The sequence below is a fragment of the Chiloscyllium plagiosum genome, chromosome 11 (genome assembly GCF_004010195.1).
Source record: "Chiloscyllium plagiosum isolate BGI_BamShark_2017 chromosome 11, ASM401019v2, whole genome shotgun sequence".
NCBI lineage: Eukaryota > Metazoa > Chordata > Chondrichthyes > Orectolobiformes > Hemiscylliidae > Chiloscyllium > Chiloscyllium plagiosum.
Window position 1 is genome coordinate 19,817,843 of NC_057720.1, and position 25,879 is coordinate 19,843,721.

Genomic DNA, 25,879 nt, shown 5'->3' on the forward strand with positions numbered 1-25,879 from the left:
AGAGATGAGGATTTCACAAATGCATAGATATAATATTATTTAGATACTGTGTGGCAAAAACTGAAACTACCAAAATTAGCCATTTAAAACAAGTAAAAAATTATTTTTATGAGAAAAATGTTCTTACATTTTTTATCAGCTGTTGGGTTGCAGGAGAATCTGGGGCAAACAGAATCTTTCCCATCAGTAATGGTTTCACCACATTCCACACTATCTTGGTTGCAGGGTTGGACTCCATGTTTTGATTTAGTGCATTACAGAATGGAGCTATAAAGAGCAAACATTACTGTTTGTATCATCACAATCTGATGTTAAATTCTAGTAAACCAGATCATAATTACATAAAATCCGATATGTATGCATGCTTGACCTTCACTTCTCACTAGCAAAACTCTTCCCTCCACAGGTGGTGACATCTATTAGGTTAAAAGTTCGGCAAAGGCCACTCAGGCTTAGGAATCATGGCTACACAGACCTCTTCAACTGGCCTCAATAAGTTCTTAATGAACCATCTTAGTTATGCATAGGTGGTCCTGGCTAGAGGCAGGAAACCTGCACATCAGTCTGTTGGGCTATTTTAAAACTTTTACTTGACTTCATTTCTGTCCCAGGAAGTGCACAAGATCATGTTGTGGATGGGAGTTTTTGATTGAAGGTTTTACATTCAGTTCCGGAAGATTGGTGGTCACACAGGTAGCCATTTTATTTGGTTCTGTCAGTTAGATGGGATGCCATTCCTTAACACAGCCTTCAAACCCAAGGCAGTCCAACGTGTCTAAACGCCCGAACCAACCTGACAGTGGATACTCGAATCCAACAAAATATGAACTTCAAATTCAAAGGGTACACATTTTAGTCCTTCAGAATCCAACATTCAACTTCTTATCGCTATCTAAAATTACTAGAGAAAATGTCATGTTTAATGAGTTAATACTTACTGGTTGTGTAATCATAAGCATATTTTGACTCTTTCTTTGTGTTGTTAATTCCAAGAAAAGCCTTGTAATTGTTATCTTCATACCAGTTGAAAGAGAAAACACGAGAGCCTCCATTTTCAGGATATCCGCAAATTAAATTTGACAACAGTTCCATCAACTGACTGAATGTGGCTGGTCCATCTTCAGTAAAGAATGGGTAAATCACTTGGAGCAATTCTTGAAAGCTGTCCTTTGTGATAAACTGAGTGGAGAACAATTTAACAAAAAAAAGTCATGAGAGGTGATCACCTTCACACTTGTTTTGAATAAATATATAAATGCATCAATGAAAAGAATGCTGAAAACAAAAATAAAAATGGAAAGTCCTGAAAACATGAAGCTAATGTCAGAAAGAGAAAGAATATTTCAGGGAGACCTTTGATGAATAGCATAGAATGACATTGCTCTTCATTTCTGTTGTTAACATTCTATAGAGTTCAAACACACCATTTACGATGCAATACTGACATTGTTAAAAATCACACAATACCAGATTATAGTCCAACAGGTTTATTTGGAAGCACTAGCTTTCGGATGAAAGAACAGCGCTCCAAAAGCTAGTGCTTCCAAATAAACCTGTTGAACTATAACCTGGTGTTGTGTGATTTTTTTTTAACTTTGTCCACCCCAGTCCAACACGGCATCTCCAAATCATGCTGACATTGCATTCAGTAAAATATTCAATAGAGCAGATAGAGGAAAATTATTTTGTCTGACGATGAAATTTTGAACAAAAATAATCCTGGAATATACGATAATTAAATTATTAAATTTCCAGGACATGATTCCGTGTAGCCTGACAGACAAATCATAGGTGTTAAGGTTTTGTTCCTATCCTTTTCAAACACATTCAATTATGAATTAAGGTGGCATGTATGGCTTGCACTGCTGCCTCACAGCACCAGGGATCCAGGGTTCAATTCCACCTTTGGGCGACTGTCCATGTTGAGTTCTCCCTGTGCCTACATGGGTTTCCTCTGGGTGCTCCGGTTTCCTCCCACAGTGCAAGGATGTGCAGGGTAGGTGGATTGGCCGTGCAAAATTGTCCATAGTGTCCTGGGATGTGCAAACTAGGTGGGTTAGCCATGGGAAATGTAGGGTACAGGATTGTGGGTCTGAATGAGATGCTCTTCAGAGGGTCAGTGTGGAATTTTAGATTAGATTCCCGACAGTATCGAAAGAGGCCCTTCGTTTAACAAGTCCACACCGACCCTCCGAACAGTAACCCACCCAGACCCATTTCCCTCTGACTAATGCACCTAACACTATGGGCAACTTAGCATGACCAATTGACGTGACCGGCACATCTTTTGGGAGGAAACTGGAGCACCGGGAGGAAACTCACGTAGACACGGGGATAATGTGCAAATTCCACACAGACAGGCACCCGAGGCTGGAATCGAACCCGGGTTCCTGGCACTGTGAGGCAACAGTGCTAATCACTGAGCACTTGATGCGCCAAATAGCCTGCTTCCACACTGTAGGGATTCTATCACTCTGATTCTAAAACAAAGTTTGAGATGGGAAGGCTCAAATTCATTTCATCATATAAAGAGTTTAGATGTTTTCCAATTGGAGTAGGAAGATTCAGCAGGGTGAACAGATTAAGGAGCCAACATGGGAATGTGGTGTGAGGGGTTATGGTGCAGATGAAGAAAGGAACTCAAACACATCTAATCAGCATTGGCAACCCTGATGTAATCTCTTAGATTAGCTTTGATTGCCGAAAGTAGTTTTACAAACAATGGGCTACTTGCATGGGACACATCACGTAACATATTGCTGTGAGAATTTTAGAGTAATATAAAGTCAGAGCACTAACATCTTTTTCAGTTAAATTCCATGCGGGTGTGAACCTGTCCCATATAACTCAGAATAACTTAACTCAAAAGTCATTGATGAGAGTGATTTAAGGTTATTAGTACTGATTCAGTGACAGTATTAGGATGCATGAGAAACTTTGTACAAGTGTCCTTAAACATGTGTGCAGAATGTATGTCGATTTCCTTACCTCCTCTAATATGGGTGATGCATCATTCATAATTCGCACCCAAAAATGCAGATCTATTCCTTCCGAGTAGTGGTTCAGTACTCTTGGAAGCTGAAAAGAAGACAGCATGTTTATACACTTTTATCTTCATTTCAGGAGTTCTAAATTAAGTAGAATGCTGAAGTTGCAGCAACCTGGTTCAGTCTCACCCGACTTCTGTAAACTCATACAGTCCCATAACTAATCCTCATCCAATTTCCTTCCCTTACATCTTTCCATCCTTCAGAATCTGGCTTCTTGTGCATTTTATCCTCCCCTTACCCAATGGTTTTTTAGAAATTCACTCATGGGGGACATGGACACTTATGGGGGACATGTATTTATTGCCTGCCCTTTGTTGCTCTTGAGCAGGTAGTGATGAACTGCCTTCTTGAACTGCTGTAATCTATTTTCTGTAGGTTCACTCATGAGGGAGCCCCCAGATTTAGGAAGGAGTTGCCAGATTTTAACCCACTGAAGAAAAATCGATATGTTTCCAAGCCTAGATGCTGCTTGGATTCCCAGGGAAAATGCAAGTGATAGAGTTTCCATATATCTGCTGCCTTTGTCCTTTGGATGGAATGGACATGCATTTGGAAGGTACTGTCTAAGGAGCCTGGGTGAAATTCTGCAGTATATCTGGTACATGGTGCACATTGCTGCTGCTGACCGTTGGTGATGGAGGAAGTGAATGTTTAGCCAATTAAGTAGGTCACTTTGTCAAGCGTCTTGAGTGTTGTTGGAGTTGCACCCATAAGGCAAATGGGGAGTATTCCATCACACTCCTGACATGTGCTTTGTAGGGGTCAGGCCAATAATATTTGGGTTACATAATCTGGGTGTAATGTGTTAAACTCCCTTACCTCTCCCCCTTTAAGACCAACCTTCCCTAATATCCTTTTTTGTCTGATTATGTGAAATATGTTATTGACTTATCCTGCTTTGAAACTACACTGGACATTGGGAAGGAGACCACAAAACCTTAAGAAATTCAGTGTCTTAAAATCTTATTCTCCACAGCCACCTGATGAAGGAGCAGCGCTCTGAAAGCTAGTGCTTCCAAATAAACCTGTTGGACTATAACCTGGTGTTGTGTGATTTTTAACTTAAGAAATAAGAATAGGAATAGGCTATTCAACCGCTCTAGCATGCTCCAACATTCAGTAGGATCATGGTCGATCTGACTTTCCTCATGTCCACTTTCCTGCCCTTTTCCCATAACTCTTGATTCCTCTACAGCTCAAGAATCTATCTATCTCAACACAATATACACAAGGACGTTTCCCACACAGCTCTCTGTGCCAAGGAGTTCCAGAGAATCACAATGCTCTGAGAAAAGAAACTCCTCCTCATTTGAGCCTTAAATTGGCTCTTTATTCTGAGACTACGCCCTCTGGTCCTAGACTCTCCCATCAGAGGAAACATTCTCTCAGCATTTGCCCAGTCAAGCCCATTAAGAATCCCATATGTTTCAATGAGATCACCTCTCATTCTTCTAAACTCCAGTGAGTACAGTCCCAACCTCTTCAGCCTTTGCACATAGGGATATTATTAGACCCTGTTATACTGCAATTTTCTGCCTATTAATAACTGGATTATATCCACCATAGGGTGCTCAGAGAATGTAGAAAAGGAAATATTAAGCAGTGCAAGATGAATGACTAATTTCACCTTGAAAGCAGATATTCAGTCAGACAACTCTTCACAATGTGACGTACTTATGGATGTCACTACAGATACTTTATACAGGTCAAAAGTATATGTAATGAAGATAACTCATAACTGGTTATATACTTTTCCACAATAGTAGAAGGCCAAAATAATAAACCTACCATTTGGAAGAGTTTAAAGAAGTCCACGTTTGCATAAAGTGCATCTTCCATTCTCTGGAGCCGTTGGTGGGAAAGCACACAAATTCCATTCAGGACAGTGCGCAGTCCTCGGTGATTCATGAAGATTAGGAAACGATCCAGCAGAACTTGGCTGCATGCTATGTCTTTGAGGGCTATGTCTGGAACTCCATAAGCAAACTGGAAGTAAGAACATTTGCAAGCACAATTACATCTAGCTGACAATTCCCAATTGGCTTGTAAGATTCATTTTCAAAACCAAACCACAACACATATTTTTACATACACAAATGGTAATATTCTCTTAGGTCCAAATAATTTATAATGTGCTCAGGTTTTACTATTTCAGTTTCACTCGTTCCTGTGTACAAATGGAAACTATGATCACTTGGCTGGCTTCTTAACTTTAAGTAAATTTGAGCTCATCCAAATTTTGCCGCTTCTAACTGAATACCTGTGAACCCATTAAGCTGTGCTGCTGACCCAAATAGGTCTGGCAACAACTTAATTTTAAAATTTGTATCCTGCTGTAACCATGTCTGCTCTATTCATCCCCCTAAACATCTTTGCATTGCAATTCTGGCATTTTGTACATAGAGTCATACAGTCATATAGCATGGAAACAGACCCTTCAGTTGAACCAATCCTTGTCAACCATAATCCCAAACTAAACTAGTCCCACCTGCCTGCTTCTGGCCCATATCTCTCTGAACCTTTCCTGAGCAAGTACTTATCCAAATGTCTTTTAAACATTTTAATTGTACCCACATCCACCATTTCCTCAGGAAGTTCATTCCAGCTGTGAACCACACTTTGTAAAAAAAAGCTCCTCATGTCTTTTTAAAATCTCTCTCCTCTAACCTTAAAATGTGCCCCCTAATCTTGAAATCCTCCATCCTAAGGAAAAGACACCTAACATTAACTCTATCTATACGCCTCATTATTTTATAAACTTCTATAAGGTCACCTCTCAACCTCCTACACTCCAGTGAGAAAAGTGCCTATCTAGCATATCTTTACAACTCAAACCTTCCATATTCGACAACATTCTGGTAAATCTCTTCTGAACCCTGTCCGGCTTGATAATATCATTCTTATAACTGGACAACCAGAACTGAACACAATATTCCAGAAGATACCACACCAATGTCCTGTACAGTCTCAACATGACTTCCCAACAACTATACTCAAAGGACTGAACAATGAAGGCAAGTGTGCCAAATGCCTTTTTAATCACCCTCCCCATACGTGACACAAACGTCAAAGAATTACGTACTTGCACCTTTAGGTCTCTCTGTCCTACAACACCACCCAAGTGCTACCATTAATTATATAAGCCCTACCCTTGTTTGTTTTACTGATTCATTACTGATCGCTGTGTCTTCTAGCTGAGGATTCTGTGCTCTGTGATTTCCGTTCTAAACCTCTCAATAGAGTGATAGAGTTATAGAGATGCACAGCATGGAAGCAGACTCTTTGCCAACTCGTCCAGATATCCTAACCTAATCTATCCCATTTTTCTTCACTTGGCCCATATCTCTCAACTTTCTTCTTTTAAGTTGCTGTCTTAGACGAAGCTTTTGGTGACTTGTCTTACTATTTTACTTTGTGGCTCGGTATCAAACTTTGTCTAATATTGCTCCTGTCATGCCTTGAATTAAGTTTCTGCACTACTTTAGTTTAACTGTTGCAGCAATGCAAGCTATTGTTGGCTCCTACTTTGATGCAACCATCTTATTTAAACAAATTCAAACAAGTCTCTGAATAGGAGAGCCCAAAATGTCTGATCGGCAGCATGGGGATGTGATGATTCCAGTCTTGTGGAAGGATGCAACATTCTCCCAGATAAGATATTCTGTGCAGCAGATTTGTCAAGACACAGGCAGAGTTGAGTGGGGAAGAGAAATAGCATCAAAAGATGAAAAAGAACGCATTACAAAATTCCATTAATTTTATTTTAATCTATCTAAAGATATTGCTCATCAATTCCCCTTCTGATACATCTGTCAAAACATTGTGGGAACATTCAAATTGAGATTGATAAGTCAAACTGCAAATGCCAAATCGAAATGTTCAAGTGTTTTACTGTGCCACTTTGCCACTATCTCATCTATAACATTTTCCATCTATCTTCATCAATTAAATTGCATGTCTCTCCCAGAATTGCTTGCGTTGGACAAAAGCAACTCATGAAAGCTCACAATTCCTGAAGTTGACAAATTCTTGGTAACCAAGCAACTGACATCAGAAGCAGTTGATGCAGTTGGATTCGTCAGAGAATCAAGGTTAACTTTGCAAATTATCAATATATCATGCTTCAACCTCTCTGAAGGCACAGAATGTGGTGATCTTATTAATTTAGTGAAGTATAATCATCCCACTGTGCATTTAACCTCAACAAATATTTTCAGCCTGATTATAGTTCATTGTCTGGGTCATTGGATTGCTGATGTGTCAAAAGATTAATTACGCGCATGTTTTTAACAGACTGGTCAAATATTTCAAGATGTTTAAAGGACAAGATGTTAGGAGCTATGATTTAGGTATTGAAATTGAGCCAACTTATTTTGTTTTGAATCCTTCTTGGCTTTATTGGAAAGCATTCCCTCCTTTACCCCTCCCTTCCAGCTGAAAGCAGATGATCAGAACCACAGCTCCTGTGGGAGGGTTTTCATCAGTTTAACAGCTGCTATGGAGCATACACCCACCTAAAGGGAGATGTGGGTTATGTGGTTACCACCCTGTTTTTCCTAGGTACCCAGCCAACAGCACTGTAATATTATACTAAACTCCCCAGGCTCATTTCAATATTGGCTTCCCAAACACTGCAATATGACCAATTATTGTTTTATATCAATGATGCCAAGCATTAGATTTCTTGATTCACTAAACTGCTCTCTGCTATGCTCCACAGGTGCCGCGGTTCAAATAAACTTAGAGATGGGCAAAAAATCTGAACATTTATACAAACTAGGAGCAGGTGTAGGCGGTTTGGCTCTTTGAGCCTGCCCTGCCATTCATTAAGATAATGGGGGATCTGATTTTAGATTAGATCCTCTACTGAATGGAAACAGGCCCTTCAGCCCAACAAGCCCACTCCAACCTGCTGAAGAGTAACCCACCCACATTCCCAACCCTATATTTACCCAACTAATATACCTAACATTATGGGCATCTGGCCTGCGGGAGGAAACCAGAGCACCCAGAGAAAACCCATGTAGATACAGGGAGAATGTGCAAACTCCACACAGAGGCTGGAATCGAACCCAGGTCCCTGGTGCTATGAGGCTATAGTGCTAACCACTGAGCCATCATGCCGCATTTCTGCCTGCCTCTGTAACCTTTCACCCCATTGCTTGTCAAGAATCGATCTATCTCTGCCTTAAAACTACTCAGAGGTTTTATCTCCACTACCTTTTGGACTATAAAATAAATGGCTAGAATTAAACTATTCTGCCCCTTGAGTTTGCTCCACTTATCGACCATGCTCCTGCCTTCTCCCTGTAACTTTTAATTTCCTTACCAGTCAAGAACCGATTTCTGATAGGTATTTAAGTCAAATACACTGAATGACTTGGCCTCCACAGCATTCTGCAGCAGTGAGTTCCACAGATTCACCACCCTCGGACTGAAGACATTTCTCCTCATCCTTCGCTCTGAGGCTGTGCCCTTGAATCCTAGTCTCTTTTATAATGGAAGCATCTTCTCCACGTCCATTCTACTCAGGCCTCTCCATATTCTGTAAATTTCAATGACATCCCCCCTCATCCTTTCAAACTCCATCGGGTACAGACCCAGAGTCTTCATATGACATGCCCTTCATTCCTAGTATCATTCTTGTGAACCTTCCCTGGTCCCTCTCCAAGGTCAGCACATGTCTCCTAAGGGATAGGGCCAAAAACTGCTCACAATATTGAAAATGTGGTCTGATCAGAGCCTTGTACAGTACACCATCCTCTTGTATTCTAGCCCTCTCAAAATGAATGTTTGATATTGCATTTGCCTTCCTAATTGCCAACTGAGCCTTCATGTTAACCTTAAGAGGATTCTGAACTAAGACCCCCAAGTATTCATCCAATAAACCTTCTTTGAACTGCCTCCAACATTTTTACATCTTTCTTTAAACTCGGAGACCAATACAGTATACAGTACACCAAGTGGTATCTCACTAATGCCCTGTATAAGTGATGCATAATCTTCCTACTTTTGTATTCAATTCCCCTCACAAAAATGGTATTCTATTTGCTTTCTTAATTATTTGCTGTACCTGCAAACTAACCTGTTGTGATTCACGCACTTGGATACCCAGTCCCTTTTGCATCCTCTCACCATTTGGATTTTTTATCCTTCTTGCCAAAATTAACAATTTCATATTGTACTACATTGTACTCCATTTGCCAGATCTATGCAGACTCATCTAGCTTACCGATATCATTTTGTAGTCTCTTTGTATCCTCTTCATCACTTACTTTCCTTACTAATTTTCTGATGTGAGCAAATTTATCAACCATTACTTCAGGTGCCTCCATCTGAATCATTTACTTAAATTGTAAAGCGTTGAGGACCCAGCACTGATCCCTGTGGCACACCATGTCCTGCCAACCAGAAAATGACTCTGCTTCCTCATATTCAATACCAATATGTTACCCCTTGCACCTTTGTTTTCTGCGGTGACCATCGGTGTGGCACCTTATCAAATGGTTTCTAAAAGTCTACGTTGCATCCACTTTTCAAAAAACTCCAATAAATTGGTTAGAAGTGATTTATTTTTTACAAAATCATGTGCCCTTGAAAAGGTGGTAATGAGATGCCATCTTGAGCCATTGCAGTTCACCTGCTATAGGTTGACCCCAAAAAATCAAAAGAGTGAAGGGGCCGAACTAAGTATGGTGGCCATCATCAAGGACAAGTTGCTAGAAAAACTGAATGGCCTGAAGGTGGATAAATCATCTGGACCAGATGGACTACACCCCAGTATTCTAAGGGAGATAGCTGAAGAGATAGTGAAGGCATTAGTGGTGATCTTTCAGGAGTAACGAGAAACAGGGAAGGTCCCAGAGGGCTGGAAGATCGTGAACATGTCACCCCTGTTTAAAAAGGGAGTAAGGCAAAAGGCAGAAAATTTAGCCTAACCTCCATCCTGGGTAAGATCCTGGAATCCATTGTGAAGGATGAGATTTCTGAATACTTGCAAGTGTCTGGTAAAATAGGGCAGAGTCAGCATGGTTTCATCAAGGGGAGGTCATGCCTGACAAATCTGCTAGAATTTTTTGAATGAGTAATGAGCAGGTTAGACCAAGGAGAGCCAATGGATGTTATCAATTTAGACTTCGAGAAGGCCTTTGACAAGGTGCCACACAGAAAGCTACTGAATAAGATAAGGACCCATGGTGTCAGAGGCAAGGTGCTAGCATGGATAGAAGCTTGGCTGTCTGGCAGGAAGCAGAGAGTGGGGATAAAAGGGTCCTTCTCAGGATGACAGCTGGTGACAAGTGATGTTCCACAAGGTTCAATGTTGGAACCACAAATTTTCACTTTACACATTAATGATCTAGATGAAGGAACTAAGAACATTCTGGCTAGGTTTGTAGACAATACAAAGATAGGTGGAGGGACAGGTAGTATTGAGGAGGCAGGGAGGCTGCAGAAGGATTTGGACAGGTTAGGAGAGTGGGCAAAGAAATGGCAGATGGAGAACAATGTGAGAAAGTGAGAGGTCATGCACTTTGGTAGGAAGAATAGAGGCATGGACCATTTTATAAATGGGGAGTAATTCAGGAGACTGAAGTACAAAGCGGCTTCAGAGTTCTCGTCCAAGATTCTCTCAAGGTAAACTTGCAGGTTGAGTCGGTAGTTAGGAAGGTAAATGCAAAGATGGCATTTATTTTGAGAGGACTTGAGTATTAAAGCAGGGATGTACTTTTGAGGCTCTATAGGGCTCTGGTCAGGCCACACTTTGAGTTTTGTGTGCAGCTTTGGGTGCCATATCTCAGGAAGGATGTACTGGCTCTGGAGAGGAAGTTAACAAGGATGCTCCCAGGAATAAAAAGCTTGACATATGAAGAACGTTTGAGGACTCTGGGTCCATACTTGATGGAGTTTAGAAGGATGGGGGGGTGGCGGAATCTAATTGAAACTTACACAGTATTGTAATGGTTTGGACAGAGTGGTTGTTGAGAAGATATTTCCATTGGCAGAGCGACTCGGATCCACAGGCATAGCCTTAGAGTAAAGGGAAGACCTTTTAGAACGGAGATAAGGAGAAACTTCTTTAGCCAGAGAGTGGAGAATCTATGGAATTCACTGCCACAGAAGGCTGTGGTGGCCAGGTCATTGAGTGTGATTAAGACTGAGATAGATAGGCTCTTGATTGTAAAAGGGATCAAGGGTTACAGGGAGGAGGTTGGAGAATGGGGATGAGAAACTTATCACCATGATTGAATAGTGGAGCAGGTTTGATGGACTCTGAATGGCCTCATTTCTCCTCCTCTGTCTTATGGTCTAATGCCAATAGGGAAGGAATTCTGGGATTTTGATCCAGTGACAGTAAAGGAATGGTGATGTATTTCAAGTCAGGATGGTGAGTTGTTTGGAGGGGAACTTGAAGATTGTGCTCTTCCCATCTATCTGCTGCCCTTGTCCTTCTAGATGGCAGTGGTTGTGAGTTTGGAAGGTGCTGTCTGAGGATCTTGGGGGAATACCTTTGGTGCATCTTGTGGGTAGTACACACTGCTGCTACTGAGCGTCAGTGATGGAGGGAGTGGATGCTTGTGGATGTAGAGCCAATCAAATATATTGCTTTGTCTTGGATGGTGTCAAGCTTCTTGAGTATTGTTGGAGCTGCACCCATCCAGGCAAATGGGGAGTATTCCATCACACCACTGACTTGAGCCTTATAGATGATGGACAAGCTTTGGAGAGTTGGAGGTGAGTTACTCACTGCAGTACTCCTAGCTTCTGACTTGATCTTGTAGCCACTGCGTTTATGTGGTGAATCCAGCTGAGTTTCTGGTCACTCAGGATGTTGATAGTGGTTGATTCAGTGATTGTAACACCATTGAATGTCAAGGGGCAATAATTAGATTGTGTCTTATTGGTTTCCTTGCCTATGTTTAAGCTATCAGACTTCACGGGGTCCAGAGTCAATTCTGAAGGCTTCCAGAGCAACTCCCTCCCAACTGTTTACCACTGTGCTGCTACTTTTGCTGGGTCTGTCCTGCCGTTGAGACAGAACAGATCCACAGATGGTAATGGTGGTGTCTGATACATTGTCTATAAGGTATGACTCCATGAGTATGTCAGACTGTTGCTTGACTAATCTGTGAGAAAGGTCTCCTGCCTGATGTTAGTAAGGAGGGCATTGCAAGGTTGGCATGGCTTTTTCAGTTACAGGTAATCCAGCCAGTTTCATTTCTTTGAGACTTTGTAGCGATTAGTACAACTGAATGTTTTGCTTGGCAATTTCAGAGGTGAGTTGAGAGTCAACCACATTTTTATGGGTCCAGAATCATATGTAGGCCAAACCAGATGAGGATAGAGGTTTCCTTCCCCAATGGACATTAGTCAATCCGCCAGGTTTTTCTGACAATGAATAATAATTTCATGGTCATCAGTAGATATGTAATTTCAAGTTTTTATAAATTGAATTCAAATTCTACCATCTGCCATGGTGGGATTTGAACCCGGATCCCAATAACATCGGTTGAGTTTCTGAATTAATAGTGTTAATACTTGTTCAATTCATCTGCGATTTTCTCATTTTCCATTATACATTCGCCAGTCATTTTCTGGAGGACCAACACACGTTTTGTTGACCCTTTTTTCAAATGTAGAACATCTAACTACCTGTTTTTATGTTTTTAAGCTAGCTGTTTCTTTTATTCCAGTTCTTATACTTTTAATAATCTTTTAGTTATTAGATTAGATTCCCTACAGTGTGGAAACAGGCCCTTTGGCCCAACAAGTCCACTCTGACCCTCTGAAGAGTAACCCACCCACATCCATTTCCCTCTGACTAATGCACCTAACACTATGGATAATCTAGCATGGCCAATTCACCTAACTGTGGGAGGAAACTGGAGCACCTGGAGGAAACCCATGCAGACACGGGACAATGTACAAACTCCACACAGTCACCCAAGGGTGGAATCGAACCTGGGACCCTGGTGCTGTGAGGCAGCAGTGCTAACCACCGAGCCATTGTGCCACCCCCAATTTATTATTCTTTGCTGTTCTTTATATTCTGCCCAATCTTCTGACCAGCACAATTTTGCACAATTATATACTTGCCATCAAAGCTGGTCTTATATTTGATGATTTAGTATATAATCAGAAATATTAATAGCTGACTCTGTTTAATGCATTTTGAATGATCTGGGAACCTGCTACTGTTCCTGGCAAAGAGGGGCTGAAAGGCCAGGCTGAAATACTGTAGGTAATCTAATCTAATCTAAACCATATAGCAAGATCTCAACATCCACAATTGATTTAAATTAGTGGTGTAGGGGGAAGTAATAAATGGTAGCACATTAGACCCTGATTCTGGGAATATTAATTAATTTGAAGAAGGTAGGAAATGTAGCAAGTTAATGTAGAAGTGTTGCAAATAATAAGGAGAACATGGCTGATCTTAAGGTCAGCCTAGACTGGTGAAATGCACAGAAAAATGGCAGGTGCTAAATAAATTGGCTGAGACCACAAGATGGTGGACCAAGAATGTGTTATCATTCACTGTAATTTTGGTGACTAATGGCCAAACCAGGAGTCCAGTGAGTTGGCCATGATCACATACTTTGAGGACCAACAGAATTTCACAAACTTGGAAACCTTAAGAATACATGGCTGAAGATTATTATTCTAGTTTCTATTTGGGAAGATGTCTTAAAAAGAATACACCGGTGCCACTTAGTCGCAGACGAGGCTCAATCAATAATGTGATGGTCAGAGAGCTCAATGGAAATTAAACTTATTGTTAAATCTGTGATTGCACAATATTGGAAACTACAAAACAGACTTATCATCATTGAAGAAATGAAAGTTTGTGAGAAGATGTAGATGAGGAGAAAAGGAATGTGCAGTACAACCCACTTGAAGTCATTGACAAATCTGTAACTGAAGTTGCTCAGACAGCAAACTAGAATGATGAATGAACGGTACTGCAAAAACAACAGACAACTGTGGTTGCCAGTTCTGAAGAAAGGTCACTGGACCCAAAATGTTAGCTCTACTATCTCTCCACAAATGCTGCCAGACCTGCTGAGTTTTTCCAGCAATTTCTGCTTTTGTTTCAAACTGTAGATTTGGCTTTGGTGCAGATGATGAGATGACATGAGCAACATTTCAACCTATTGTCTTCCAAAGAAGAATAATCAATTTCAGGGACAAAGATAATGCCGAGTCAGCAGTAATTCTCCAGTAACATGACTGACAATGCGAAAATGCCTCGTTCATAAGAAGGGCATCCAGAGAGGGTGCATGAAGGTGTCAAAACTCCTCAACAGGTTGAAGTGCTTACACTCTTCAACAGCAGGTTAAAGATTTGCTTGCTTAATGTACTGATCTTGCAGCGAAGTGAGATCTCTAGTTGCAGCTTATCTCACTTATACTAATAACAGCTCAAATCAGTGTTGTTCTTTAGGAACTGCAACTATGGGCCTACTATGAAGGCAACAAGATTGTTTCAACAGCAGAACAAGATGTAGATACATTGTGACCTTTGGCTTCAGTTGCACAGAACACATGAATGTCTCAGTCTATTTGAAAGGGCTAAATTGAATAGAGATTCTTCTAGGTAACTTCAATTTTTGATACGCACCTTTTAATTTAATCAATTGATAAATAATGCTTAACACAAATCTAAAAGTGGTGTTCAACAGTAAAACCACAAGTCAAATCTTTGTGAGCCTCTGTAAATCATTTGACATTTATGCAGTTATGCTTGAGATGCAAAGATATTATACTGTTTGTTTGCTAGATTGCTATTCAAGACTTATCCATGTGTCATAACCACAAACACCCAGAAATATACTGTGGTCAAAGAACCCTGTCACTAAAGTGTTGACAGCTCCTTAGGAATTCTCCGGCTGAAAGCTTTTTAAAAAAGGTTAAGGTAGTTGATGTCTGGGTAATTTTGAATCACAGCATACGTGGATGTTTTCTCATTATTTTATTATTTGCATATGAAAAGATTCTTTAGAGTTGTGTTTCAATTTTGTTATTATCCCAGCACTGTCAGTCAGTGCTGCTTCCCACACTGGTGCATTCCATCTGGTAAAGAATTTGAGGCCACACACCATTACCAAAGGGAACATTCTGATGCAGATTGTAATTACTTCAACACTCAGACATTCAGTGAGTGAAGGGCTGCACTGTGTCTAAAACTTCTGGTTAAGGGTCTGCACTGGACTTGTGAATAAATCCCTTCTAACAGATTCTCATCTGTTCTTTTTAAACACTCTTTTAAAAATTAGCACATGTTTGATTATGATTTTTAATTGTACAGTGGGATGAAATAGCAATATCAGCCACAGAAATGTTGATTTGTTTGATCAGGTGCCTGTGCCACACCTCAGAACAATTTGTTATATAAAATACATCATATAAAGCTAAGTAAAAACAAAAGATGCTGAAGAAACATGTAATGTCTGGCAGCAACTGTGGAGACAGCAACAGAGTTAATGTCATCTTCAGAATTCTGTCATAATCATATTGGTAGCATTAACTCTGTTTCTGTCTTCCAAGATACTGCGAGACCTGCTGAGTTTCTCCAGTACTTTGTTTTTATTTCAGATTTCCAGCATACACAGTATTTTGCTTTTATCTCAATACAAGTTCTTTCTTTCAATTTGTTTATGAGATGAGGGCATCCCTAGTGAGGCCAAAATCTATTGGACACCCCCAGTTGACCTTGAGAAGGTGGTGGTGAACACTGAACTGCTGCTGTCTGCGTGGTGCTGGGTTGTCCACAGTACTGTTATGGAGGGAATTCCAGGATTTTGACTAGGCAACAAAGAAAGAACAAAGATGTAGTTCCAAGTCAGGATGGTGTGTGTTTGGAAGGAGACCTGCAGATGATGGTATTCCCATGTGTCTGTTTCCCTCGTCCTTTTAGTGGACAGAGGTTAATGGGACACTGTTGTTGCCTAAGTCCCTTGTCTTCAGTTTTCACTCCTCCAGGTGCATATAGCATTTGCAAGTAAAGCTCGGTGACTTGATAGCAGGTCACTCCTATGTTCTCTCTGTGCCAGGTTTCTGGTGGCACCTGACCCAAGGGTGATTATGCTGATTCCTCTGTACCAGGAGTAGATTGTACCAACTCAGTCCAGTTGAATGAGAGAGTTCTTGGAGCATGGCCTGACTGATGAATCTCCGTGGCAATAAACTTTCTCCCTCACAAATAAATTTCTAATTAAATAACCAACATCCATAAATGCTCTGGAGCTGGGACACTGGATGATGCTATGAGCCAGAATAGAACAGTGACATTAATTAATATTGTGCTTCTTCACAATGAGTACTCTGGTGCATCTAATACTTTTAAAAGGGAACTGGGTCACATTTTGTTGAGAAAGGAATTCTAAATGAAGAAATATTAATAATTTGATTTGCAAGGGTTTTATGGAATTTAAAAACAAAATAAATAATGCTAGAAAAGAAAACTCAATAGGTCAGATAGCATTGCTGTTGAGAGTAACAGATTTAATATGTTTGATTTCAATTTTGTCTGAACGGTTGAGTTTTGAATGAGTTATAATGGCTAACATTCAAGGTCAATGACATTTCATTAGAAATGGCATTATAGAATTTTTGGCTGGGTCTTTGTTGAATGAGTCTTTGTCTGAGGTTGCCATCTTTAGAAAGTGGCAAAAGTGAATTTGATTGTCAGAATGGCCCTTACCCATTACTGAATAGCTTATGTTATCACATGAGAAACAGAACCATAGCAAATCTCACCTGTTCAGGCCGCACTTGGGCATTGATCAATTGATAAACGACAGAGTCCGAGAGTTCAATTTCCTTGAGTAAAAAGGAGGTCAGGACTTCATCATCCTTCAGAATATCCCTGATTCGAATACCTCTTCCTTCAAATAGAATAGGAGTGTCATGCAAACAGAAAATAGAAAAAGATTGTTTTTTTTGACCTATCAATTTTTTTTGTTTGTTTTATCTTGCTACTTTAGTCAGAATGTCAGATTGCAGATCTCAGATGTTATATCTGATAGCTAATTTGTGGAAAAATTAGTTAGTCTACACTTGTGATAAATGTATTCACAGAATAAAACATTACAGGTCTGTATTAGTGGGTGGCACGGTGGCACAGTGGTTAGCACTGCTGCCTCACAGCGCCAGAGGCCCGGGTTCAATTTCCGCCTCAAGCGACTCTGTGTGAAGTTTGCACATTCTCCCCGTGTCTGCGTGGGTTTCCTCCGGGTGCTTCGATTTCCTCCCACAGTCCAAAGATGTGCAGGTCAGGTGAATTGGCCATGCTAAATTGCCCGTAGTGTTAGGTAAGGGGTAAATGTAGGGGTATGGGTGCGTTGCGCTTCGGCGGGTCGGTGTGGACTTGTTGGGCTGAAGGGCCTGTTTCCACACTGTAATGTAATGTAATTTAATCTAATCTATCTCCTGACTCCACTCAACTGTCATGTTGTTAAATGTCATTTTAGATATGGTCAAATCAACTTTCAATCAACCCATGTGTTATTACGTGCCTTTTTAGATACATATAAGTAATCATCCAATCAAGAACTTTTGCTTGTATGTACTTGTATGTACTTAACGTAACTGATTACATTTGACAATACAGTAGGGGGCCTTTTAACCCATTGCAACTGTGCCAGATCTTTGGAAGAGCGATTTGATTAACGTTGGAGGAGTGGTAAGCACTGAGGCTGATACAAATTGACTGTGCCAGGACATAACTAGACTGATAGAATGGGCAGACGAATGGCTGATGGAATTTAATATAGAGAGGTGTGAGATGCCTGGAGGCATAGGTACATAGATCTTTGAAGGTATTGGCATAAATTGGGGGACTGTTTGACAAGCTTCGTAAACAAACTTGTCTTTGGTATAAAGCAGTAAGGTTTTGCTGAACCTCTAGTTAGGCCATTACAAGAGTACTGGTCAATAAATCTTAGGAAAGATCCAAGTGTCTTTGAGCACAATGTTATTTACCAGAATAGTTCCAGGAATAGTGGATTTTAGAAGATTAGGTTGTACAAGCCAGGGTTGTTCACCTTGAAGCAAAGGAGATTGTGGGGAGATTTGTTAGAAATGTGCATGATCAGGACAGGCTTGGACAGGGTAGGTAAGAAAAATGTGTTTCTATTCACTGAGATGCAAGAACTCCAGGACACAGATTTAAGGTTTTGGCTAACAGATGCAGGTGGGAATGTGAGAAAGAACATTCATTTGTTTGAGCACGGAAAGCTACACATACATTGGTCCAGACAGCCCTGTAATTGCAGAAGCTTGTCAAACAGTCTCCCAATTTATGCCAACACCTTCAAAGATCTATGTACCTATGCCTCCAGGCATCTCACACCTCTCTATATTAAATTCCATCAGCCACTCGTCTGCCCATTCTATCAGCCTAGTTATGTCCTGGCACAGTCAATTTGTATCAGCCTCAGTGCTTACCACTCCTCCAACGTTAATTAAATCGCTCTTACAAAAATCTGGCACAGTTGCAGAAAGAACATCAACATGTTAATTTCAGCTCAATCAACTACTCTCTGATTTATTTCTCAGGGCAATGCCTTGACCATCAGAATTAACCTGGATCAGTGGTGCTGGAAGAGCACAGCAATTCAGGCAGCATCCGAGGACAGGCAAAATCGACGTTTCGGGCAAAAGCCCTTCATCAGGAAGCCTTCCTGATGAAGGGGTTTTGCCCGAAACGTCGATTTTGCCTGTCCTCGGATGCTGCCTGAATTGCTGTGCTCTTCCAGCACCACTGATCCAGAATCTGGTTTCCAGCATCTGCAGTCATTGTTTTTACCATCAGAGTTAACCTGCCTAGTTTAAAATCTAACAGCCTGGCAAACTGTCAATTTCCATTAAGTGGTGCATTTTCAGTGGTAATACTTCTAGTAATCAGACTTCACTTGCCAACCAATCAGCACTATTCTTTCATTGGCTAGAAATGTTGGTTTTCCCTTGAATTGTATTCTTGTAAATTGTCCTGATGGATACAAGACAAATAGCTTTATCAAAATGTTTACCTTTTGGAATTACTCATGATCCTTTTATGCAGTGAGTAGCAATGACCTGGAACTTGTTGCCCAATGGTATGGTTGAAGCAAATATTGCCTCCTTCCTATTGGAAGGATGTTGATAAACTTGAATCGGTTCAGAAAAGATTTACAAGGATGTTGCCAGGGTTGGAGTGTTTAAGCTATAGGGAGAGGATGAATAAGCTGGGGCTGTTTTCCCTGGAGCGTCAGAGGCTGAGGGGTGATCTTATCACGGTTTATAAAATCATGAGGGGCATGGAAAGGATAAATAGACAAAGTCTTTTTCCTGGGGTGGGGAAGTCCACAACTAGAGGGCATAGGTTTAGGGTGAGAGGGGAAAGATATAAAAGAGACCTACAGGGCAACGTTTTCACACAGAGTGTGGTACGTGTATGGAATGAGCTGCCAGAGGAAGTGGTGGAGGCTGGTACAATTGCAACATTTAAAAGGCATCTGGATGGGTATAGGAATAGGAAGGGTTTGGAGGAATATGGGCCAGGTACTGGCAGGTGGGACTAGAATGATTTGGGATATCTGGTTGGTATGGACAATTTGGACCAAAGGATTTGTTTCCATGCTGTATATCTCTATAACTCTCTGACTCTATGATCAATGGTTTCAAAAGGAAATTAGAAGGCCACTTGATGGAAATAAATTTACCAAGGTGACAGGGAAAGAGTAGGTACTGGGCTATTGATTGTTTTGCTCACAAGTAAGCCAGTATGGACTGAATGGCCTCTTTCTTTACCATCAATAATTTCTAGACAGCCATGATTATATTTCAAAGTGACTTCATTGGCTTCAATCTCCCTCCCTGTCCATTGTGTTTAAATAGTGACATGGATAGGAAGGGTTTAGAGAGACATAGGCCAAATGCTGGCAATTGGGACTAGTCCAGTTTAGGAAACCTAGTCAGCATGGATGAGTTGGGCCAAAGGATCTTTTTCCGTGCTATACAAGTGCTCTATGAAAGGAGGTATATGATGCAAATCTTTCTTATGATAAAGGATGACTATAGAGCTTCTTCTTGCCTGCAACCTTTCTAGGATTCGTTCTGAGTACATCCATGAAGTCTGACAGAAAACACACATCATCCCAGATCTTCCTCAGCTTATAGATTTCAGGCTTATCAAACAGCAGCTCCTGAACATCTGCGTACACTCGAGCAAGTCTGAAACAAAGTACCAGAGAATTCAAAAACGTTAGTTTTCATAGCATGTGATCCAAACCTTCAGCTGCTACCTTTTAACAATGTACATGGATAAATGTAAATGTTGAAGCAGAGCTGCAGGGTTTTATGTTAGGCCCTTCAGCTGCACTAAGTCAGCTCATTAGAACCAAGGCAGAAGTTGGTGATGCCACAACTGACCTCAGAGAGCTTGTTAGAATAGAGAGGGAGGGGAATAGCTTTCAGATTCCATGATCAGAGTGAGAGTGTGAGTGTGAGTGAGTCCTTCAGAATGAAAGTCAGGAACTAGAATGTGGAATCTTTTAAAGTGAGGAGGTGCTTGCTTTGCATCTACCACACAATTCTGGCTGACATGAAAACTCTCCCAATCTTGCTTCCCGATGTAGGTGCATTGGAGGGATTTACAGATCAACAGTTAATTACTTGCATTATGAACACTTTCAAAATACATTAAGTTCTGAGGGGGCACTGGAATTTGGAGCTTCTGTTGCAGCAGTAGGGATGCTACTAATGATGCTACCTTTGATTGTCCACCAGGAGGTATATTACCCTGGATCATTGTGGGAAAATATGCATGGTTTGAAATCAGGTAAGGACAAGGCCTCAGTTACAAACTGTTTACTGTTACCTGCTCACCGTCATTCATTGATTCATGCATGAGGGATAACCGCTTTAATGAGGAGGTAGAAGGATGTTAGTCTCTTGGGAACTATATGCTTGCAAGAGTCAGTGCACTTAGAAAAGGATGAGGAGGATAACAGCTCCCCTCCCATAAGTACATACACAAAAATTCAACAGACAGAATTTACAATGGACTGAATGCAGCCCTCAACATAATTATCTTTAGTAAGCTTCACAATGCAGGATGACTTATCATACCTTAAAATATAATTAAACGTCAACTATGTTAAAATAACTATCACATTTGACTGGATTCAAAAAAGACATACAAATCTTAGCTATCATGGTACATTTCCAACATCAGACTGCTAAGGGAGCTCAGTAACGTTAATGCATTTTGCCATGAGTCAGGGGCCAAATATTTGATCTCAGCCACTATTGACATTACAACTAAGCTCAGTCTGGTCATCCGTTGCAATAGCAAAACATGCTGGGTCAATGGTAGGAGGCAAACTAATCAGACCGAAGGGGTTTGACACACAGCATGTCTTCATCTCCCAATCTTCACTTTCAAGCCCCTATTGAAGAAAGGTCAATATGGGATGGAATCACGCACTGGCCAGTCACAACACTGAGAGAAGGACAGGAGCTAAAAGAGATATGTCAGTAAAAGATGAAAACAGATTAAGGAATAACTGAAACATCAATAGCATTCACATTTAAATCATTTAGGGTTTTCTCAAAGTTTTAAAACTACTTTCACATTTACTTAAGAATGGAGGAGTGAGTTAACTCTAACTATTTGTCTGTTGACAGACAACAACAACAACTTATACTTACGTAGCACCTTTAACATGATTAAACATTTCAAAGTGCTTCACAGGAGCCTGACATTGATTCATAAAGAAAGTAATGAAGTCAGATAATTAAAAGTTTGGTAAAAGTGGTAGATCTTAAAGGGTATCGGAAGGAAGTAGGTGAGGGAGAAAGGTAGAGAGGGCATTCCAGAACTCAGGGCCAAACTGAAGTCACAGCTGCCATTGGAAGAGTGATTGTGATCGGGAATGCACGAAAGATCAAAGTAGAGGAGTGCAGATATCCTGGAGGGTTGTGGATTGAATGAGATCACAGGAAGTGGGAGGGGCAAATCAAAACTAAGCATGAGAATTTTAAGATCAAGAAATTACTTGACCAAGAACCACTGCAGGTCAACGAATGTAGTGGTGGTAGGGAAATGGAATTTTCTGTAAGCTAGGAAAAGTGCAGCAGATGATTGGATGACCTCAAGTTTATGAACGGCATACTGTGAGAGTCAAGTCTTGAGGTGCTACCAGAGATCAGTCTGCAGGACATTGGAATAGTTGAATCTAGAGGTATGAAAGGCACGAATGAGAGTTTTTGCCAGCAGATGAGCTGAGCCAGGTGCATACACAAGCAATGTTACAGATATGCAAATAGGCCGTCTTAAAGATGGTGCAAAGCTGAGGCCGGAGCTCATCTCAGCATCAAACATCACTCCAGGATTGTGAACAGGTTGGTTTAAACTCAGGATATTAACAAAGAAGGATAGAGTAGGAAACAGACTTTGGAACGAGGACCAAGATTGTTGGCTTCAGTCCTCCCAATATTTAATTGGAGGGTATTTCTGCTCATCATGTACTGGATAAAGGACAAACAGTGTGATAATTAAGCTCCAGTAGTGAAGTGGTGGTGGTGAGGTAGAGCTGGGTGTCATTAGGCTGATGTGAAGACTAACATTGTGATGATGGATGATGTTGCTGAGGGACACTAGTAGGAGGGTGTTAAGGGTGTTAAGGGTCAATCCCTAGGGAACCCCAGAGGTAACTGTGAGGTAGCAGGAAGGGAAGCCATTACTAGTCATTCTCTGGCTACAACTGGATTGATCAGAACAGAACTAAGTGATACCATTCCCACCTGGCTGGATGATAAGAAGAAGGTATTGGAGGGGGGACTTTGGAGGAGTGGCCAACTATATCAGAGGCTGTAGACAATTTTAGAAGGATGAGGAGGGAACATTTATCTTTATCACAGTTATAGTCACATAGAATGGCATTTTTGTCTTTGAAAAGAACCTTTTAGATACTGTTGTAGAGGCAGATTGGTGAGATTCAAAGATGGAGTTTCCGGAAAGAAGGGAAGGCATTTGTGAGGTGGCAACAAGTTCGAGGACTTTGGAGTGGAATGGGAGGTCACAGATGGGACAATAGATTACAAGAACAAAGGAGTGTTTGCTTGAGGGGCAGAGTGATGATGAAAAAATAAAAGTTGGGAGGGACAACACCTGAATAGAGCGATGCATTTACAATATTGGCTGACATGGAGGGCAGGAGGGGAAGTTGGGCGGTTTAATGGGATTAGGATCAAGGGGTGAGGGTGGATTGCATGGTGAAGATGAGCTCAGAGATGGTCCAAGAGGAGTTAGGAGAGAAACATGCGAGTTCAGAGTTAGGGCAAGGAGAAGCATTAAGGAAAAGTTTAGCCAGGCAATTTGGGGGCAAGAAGGTACATAACAGAGGCAGCTGATCAGACGGCCTCCATCCTAGTGACAAAGAAGCTCCATCAGCTCCTGACAGACATTGTTGGAGGTGAGCTGGAGGAGGCTGGGCCAAGGTGTTTATGAAGTCAGTTTGCAATCATGAAAATAAGTCTTAGGCAATCTTTGCATTCCAGGATGATCCTAAAAGATTGAGCCATTTAATAGTCAAGAGTATGACCCAGCACGTTTTTTAAGAAGTGGTCTAACCAAATGTGGGATGGAGCTAATGGATCACCATATCCTTTTAAATCTGGGTTACTTGGAGTTAAATTGAACAGAGCTGAGGGTTGTACTAGGGAGATTGACCAGGGTGAATGGGACAAACTGTCTCACTGTGGCTTAGGGCATTGAAGTTGGAGGTGAGAGCACCTCAAGTGAAACAGTTACCCATCTAACTTGTTAATATTGTCACTAATGTCACTACTGCCAGCACTTATTCTGTAACCATCAGATTTTAGGTTTGCTACAAACACAATATAATAAATGTTTACTGCAGTCTCAAATCCTGAAACTATACTTACATGGAGTTATTGTAGTTTGAAACCACACCAGGAGATTCTCCGTGTGTAGGGTAGCGGAAGCAGGGGTTGTTCAGATTACAGAAAATTCCCTGTAACCATGGCAACATTCCTGCAGAGGGCATCGCTTTATTTGGAAAATGGCCTAAGTAGGGAAAACATGCAAAGAAGTTTCAAAATATGTTATCTGCAAGCTTATTCTTCTTAGAAACTTATTTAAATTCTTTTAAAACAAAGCTGCCGATTCCAAAGAAAGGAGCTCTGTTTCTCATTCTGTTTCTTTTGATTATATTAATACTTCAGCTAAAGCAAGTGTCCTTGGAACTGTATCAACTATTCAGTTTCAGCCCAAGCACCAGAAAGCTTCTCCGTGCCATAGCTCTGTTGCTGCCATTCTGTGTCCATGAAATATGCACCTCTTGGGGAAAGAGATTGATGAATGAGGGCAGCTTGTGGCATGCAGTTATTATTCAGACCAAAAACAGATGGGGAGTCCTGCCAACATTATCCACTTGTAAAATCTTACACTCAGCAGCTCCTCGTGAAACACTGTTGTGTTCAGTTTCGAGCTGATACGACTGGAGAGTCAAAGTGATGACTAGTCTTCCTGGCATCAAATTACAGGGAAGCAATTTAGAAACAACGAGAAATGTTACAGCGTTTGCTCTTACTCACATTCATGTTGTTGGTAGAGTGGGTTTGATTTCCGTAACCAAACCAAAACAAAGAACAGTGAGAGGGGCCAGACGAGTTCCACTAGAAAACGGAGCTAGTAAAGATTATAAAATAGGGATTAGTTTAAGAACAATGTTAAAAAGCAACAAGTTCATGTTGAGAGAAAAAGCCCTTACAATTTCAGGTTTCCTCCCGGTCAAATTCAATTTTATCTCAATTATTTTCCATTACATCTCCTAACCAGGTAAATAGTTGATCACATCAATAACTTTTGAAAGTCTCTTTCAAGTTGGATGAGCTGAGAACAGATGTTACATTTTACTGGTATTGCAAGTCTAACATAACACACATTTCAGAATGCAGGCCCCTGCCCCAATGTATTGTAACTAATTTGCACCACTTTAAAACAAGTTATGCTGCATTTCAGGACTGATGTGTGGACTTAGTTCATGGTTACTAGGAGCTGTATCCCAAATAAATATAGCTAGAAGCAAATTACATTGTCAGCTCTGATCAGTTTAGCATTCAGAAAAAAAATCAAGTCAGCAGTGTCTTTGACCGACAAATGACATATCCCAGAGAAAGGATCAGGAACAAATCACACTTCTTGTCTTAATAGACTTAAGGAAAGCTTTCACTGCTGTGAGCACAGCACTATACTTGCCAAGCACAGGTGACATGGAAGTGATAATGCCATTGGTTAATAGAACGATGGCACGTCATCAAACCAGCATTTACCTGTCTAGATCAATTAGTGATATTCCCTCACATCTTTTCCTGGATTGTCCATATGCCTGACATATCCAATGGAGGCAGCAGTGTAGTAGTAATGTCACTTGACTAGCATCCAGAACCCAAGGCCAATGATCTGGGGACATGGGTATAAGTCCCACCATGGCTGGAATAAAGAGCTGGCTCAATGAGAACCACTTAACTGTTGTTGATTGTTGTTTAAAAACCCATCTTGTTCACTAATGCCCTTTAGGGAAGGAAATCTGCCATCTTCACCTACTCTGAGCTACCCGTGACTCCACAGCAATGTAGTCGACTCTTTAGTTGCCCTAATTTAGGTAATTAGGAGCAATAAATGCTGACCTAGTTAACATCCCATTAATGAGTTTAAAAAATTAAAATTATTGGCATCAACATGTTAAAGATACATTGTGATCCGAGAATTCCTCTGTATGTGATGAAGGTATCTCAGTTCACTGAGAGTTAAAAATGAC

At 40.9% G+C, this 25,879-nt stretch overlaps 1 protein-coding gene across 1 annotated transcript in view; it reads right to left on the minus strand.

Moving 5' to 3' along the window:
• Positions 1 to 25,879, minus strand: part of abca4b (ATP-binding cassette, sub-family A (ABC1), member 4b) — a 150,764-nt gene that overhangs the window by 102,742 nt on the left and 22,143 nt on the right. Inside the window, exons 3-10 of the mRNA XM_043698840.1 lie at positions 24,654 to 24,747; positions 23,982 to 24,123; positions 20,125 to 20,264; positions 16,809 to 16,936; positions 4,839 to 5,036; positions 2,989 to 3,078; positions 939 to 1,179; positions 128 to 267 (exon numbers count right to left, since the gene is read on the minus strand). Coding sequence (XP_043554775.1) covers positions 128 to 267; positions 939 to 1,179; positions 2,989 to 3,078; positions 4,839 to 5,036; positions 16,809 to 16,936; positions 20,125 to 20,264; positions 23,982 to 24,123; positions 24,654 to 24,747 — 1,173 coding nt within the window. The remainder of the gene's footprint in view (positions 1 to 127; positions 268 to 938; positions 1,180 to 2,988; positions 3,079 to 4,838; positions 5,037 to 16,808; positions 16,937 to 20,124; positions 20,265 to 23,981; positions 24,124 to 24,653; positions 24,748 to 25,879) is intronic.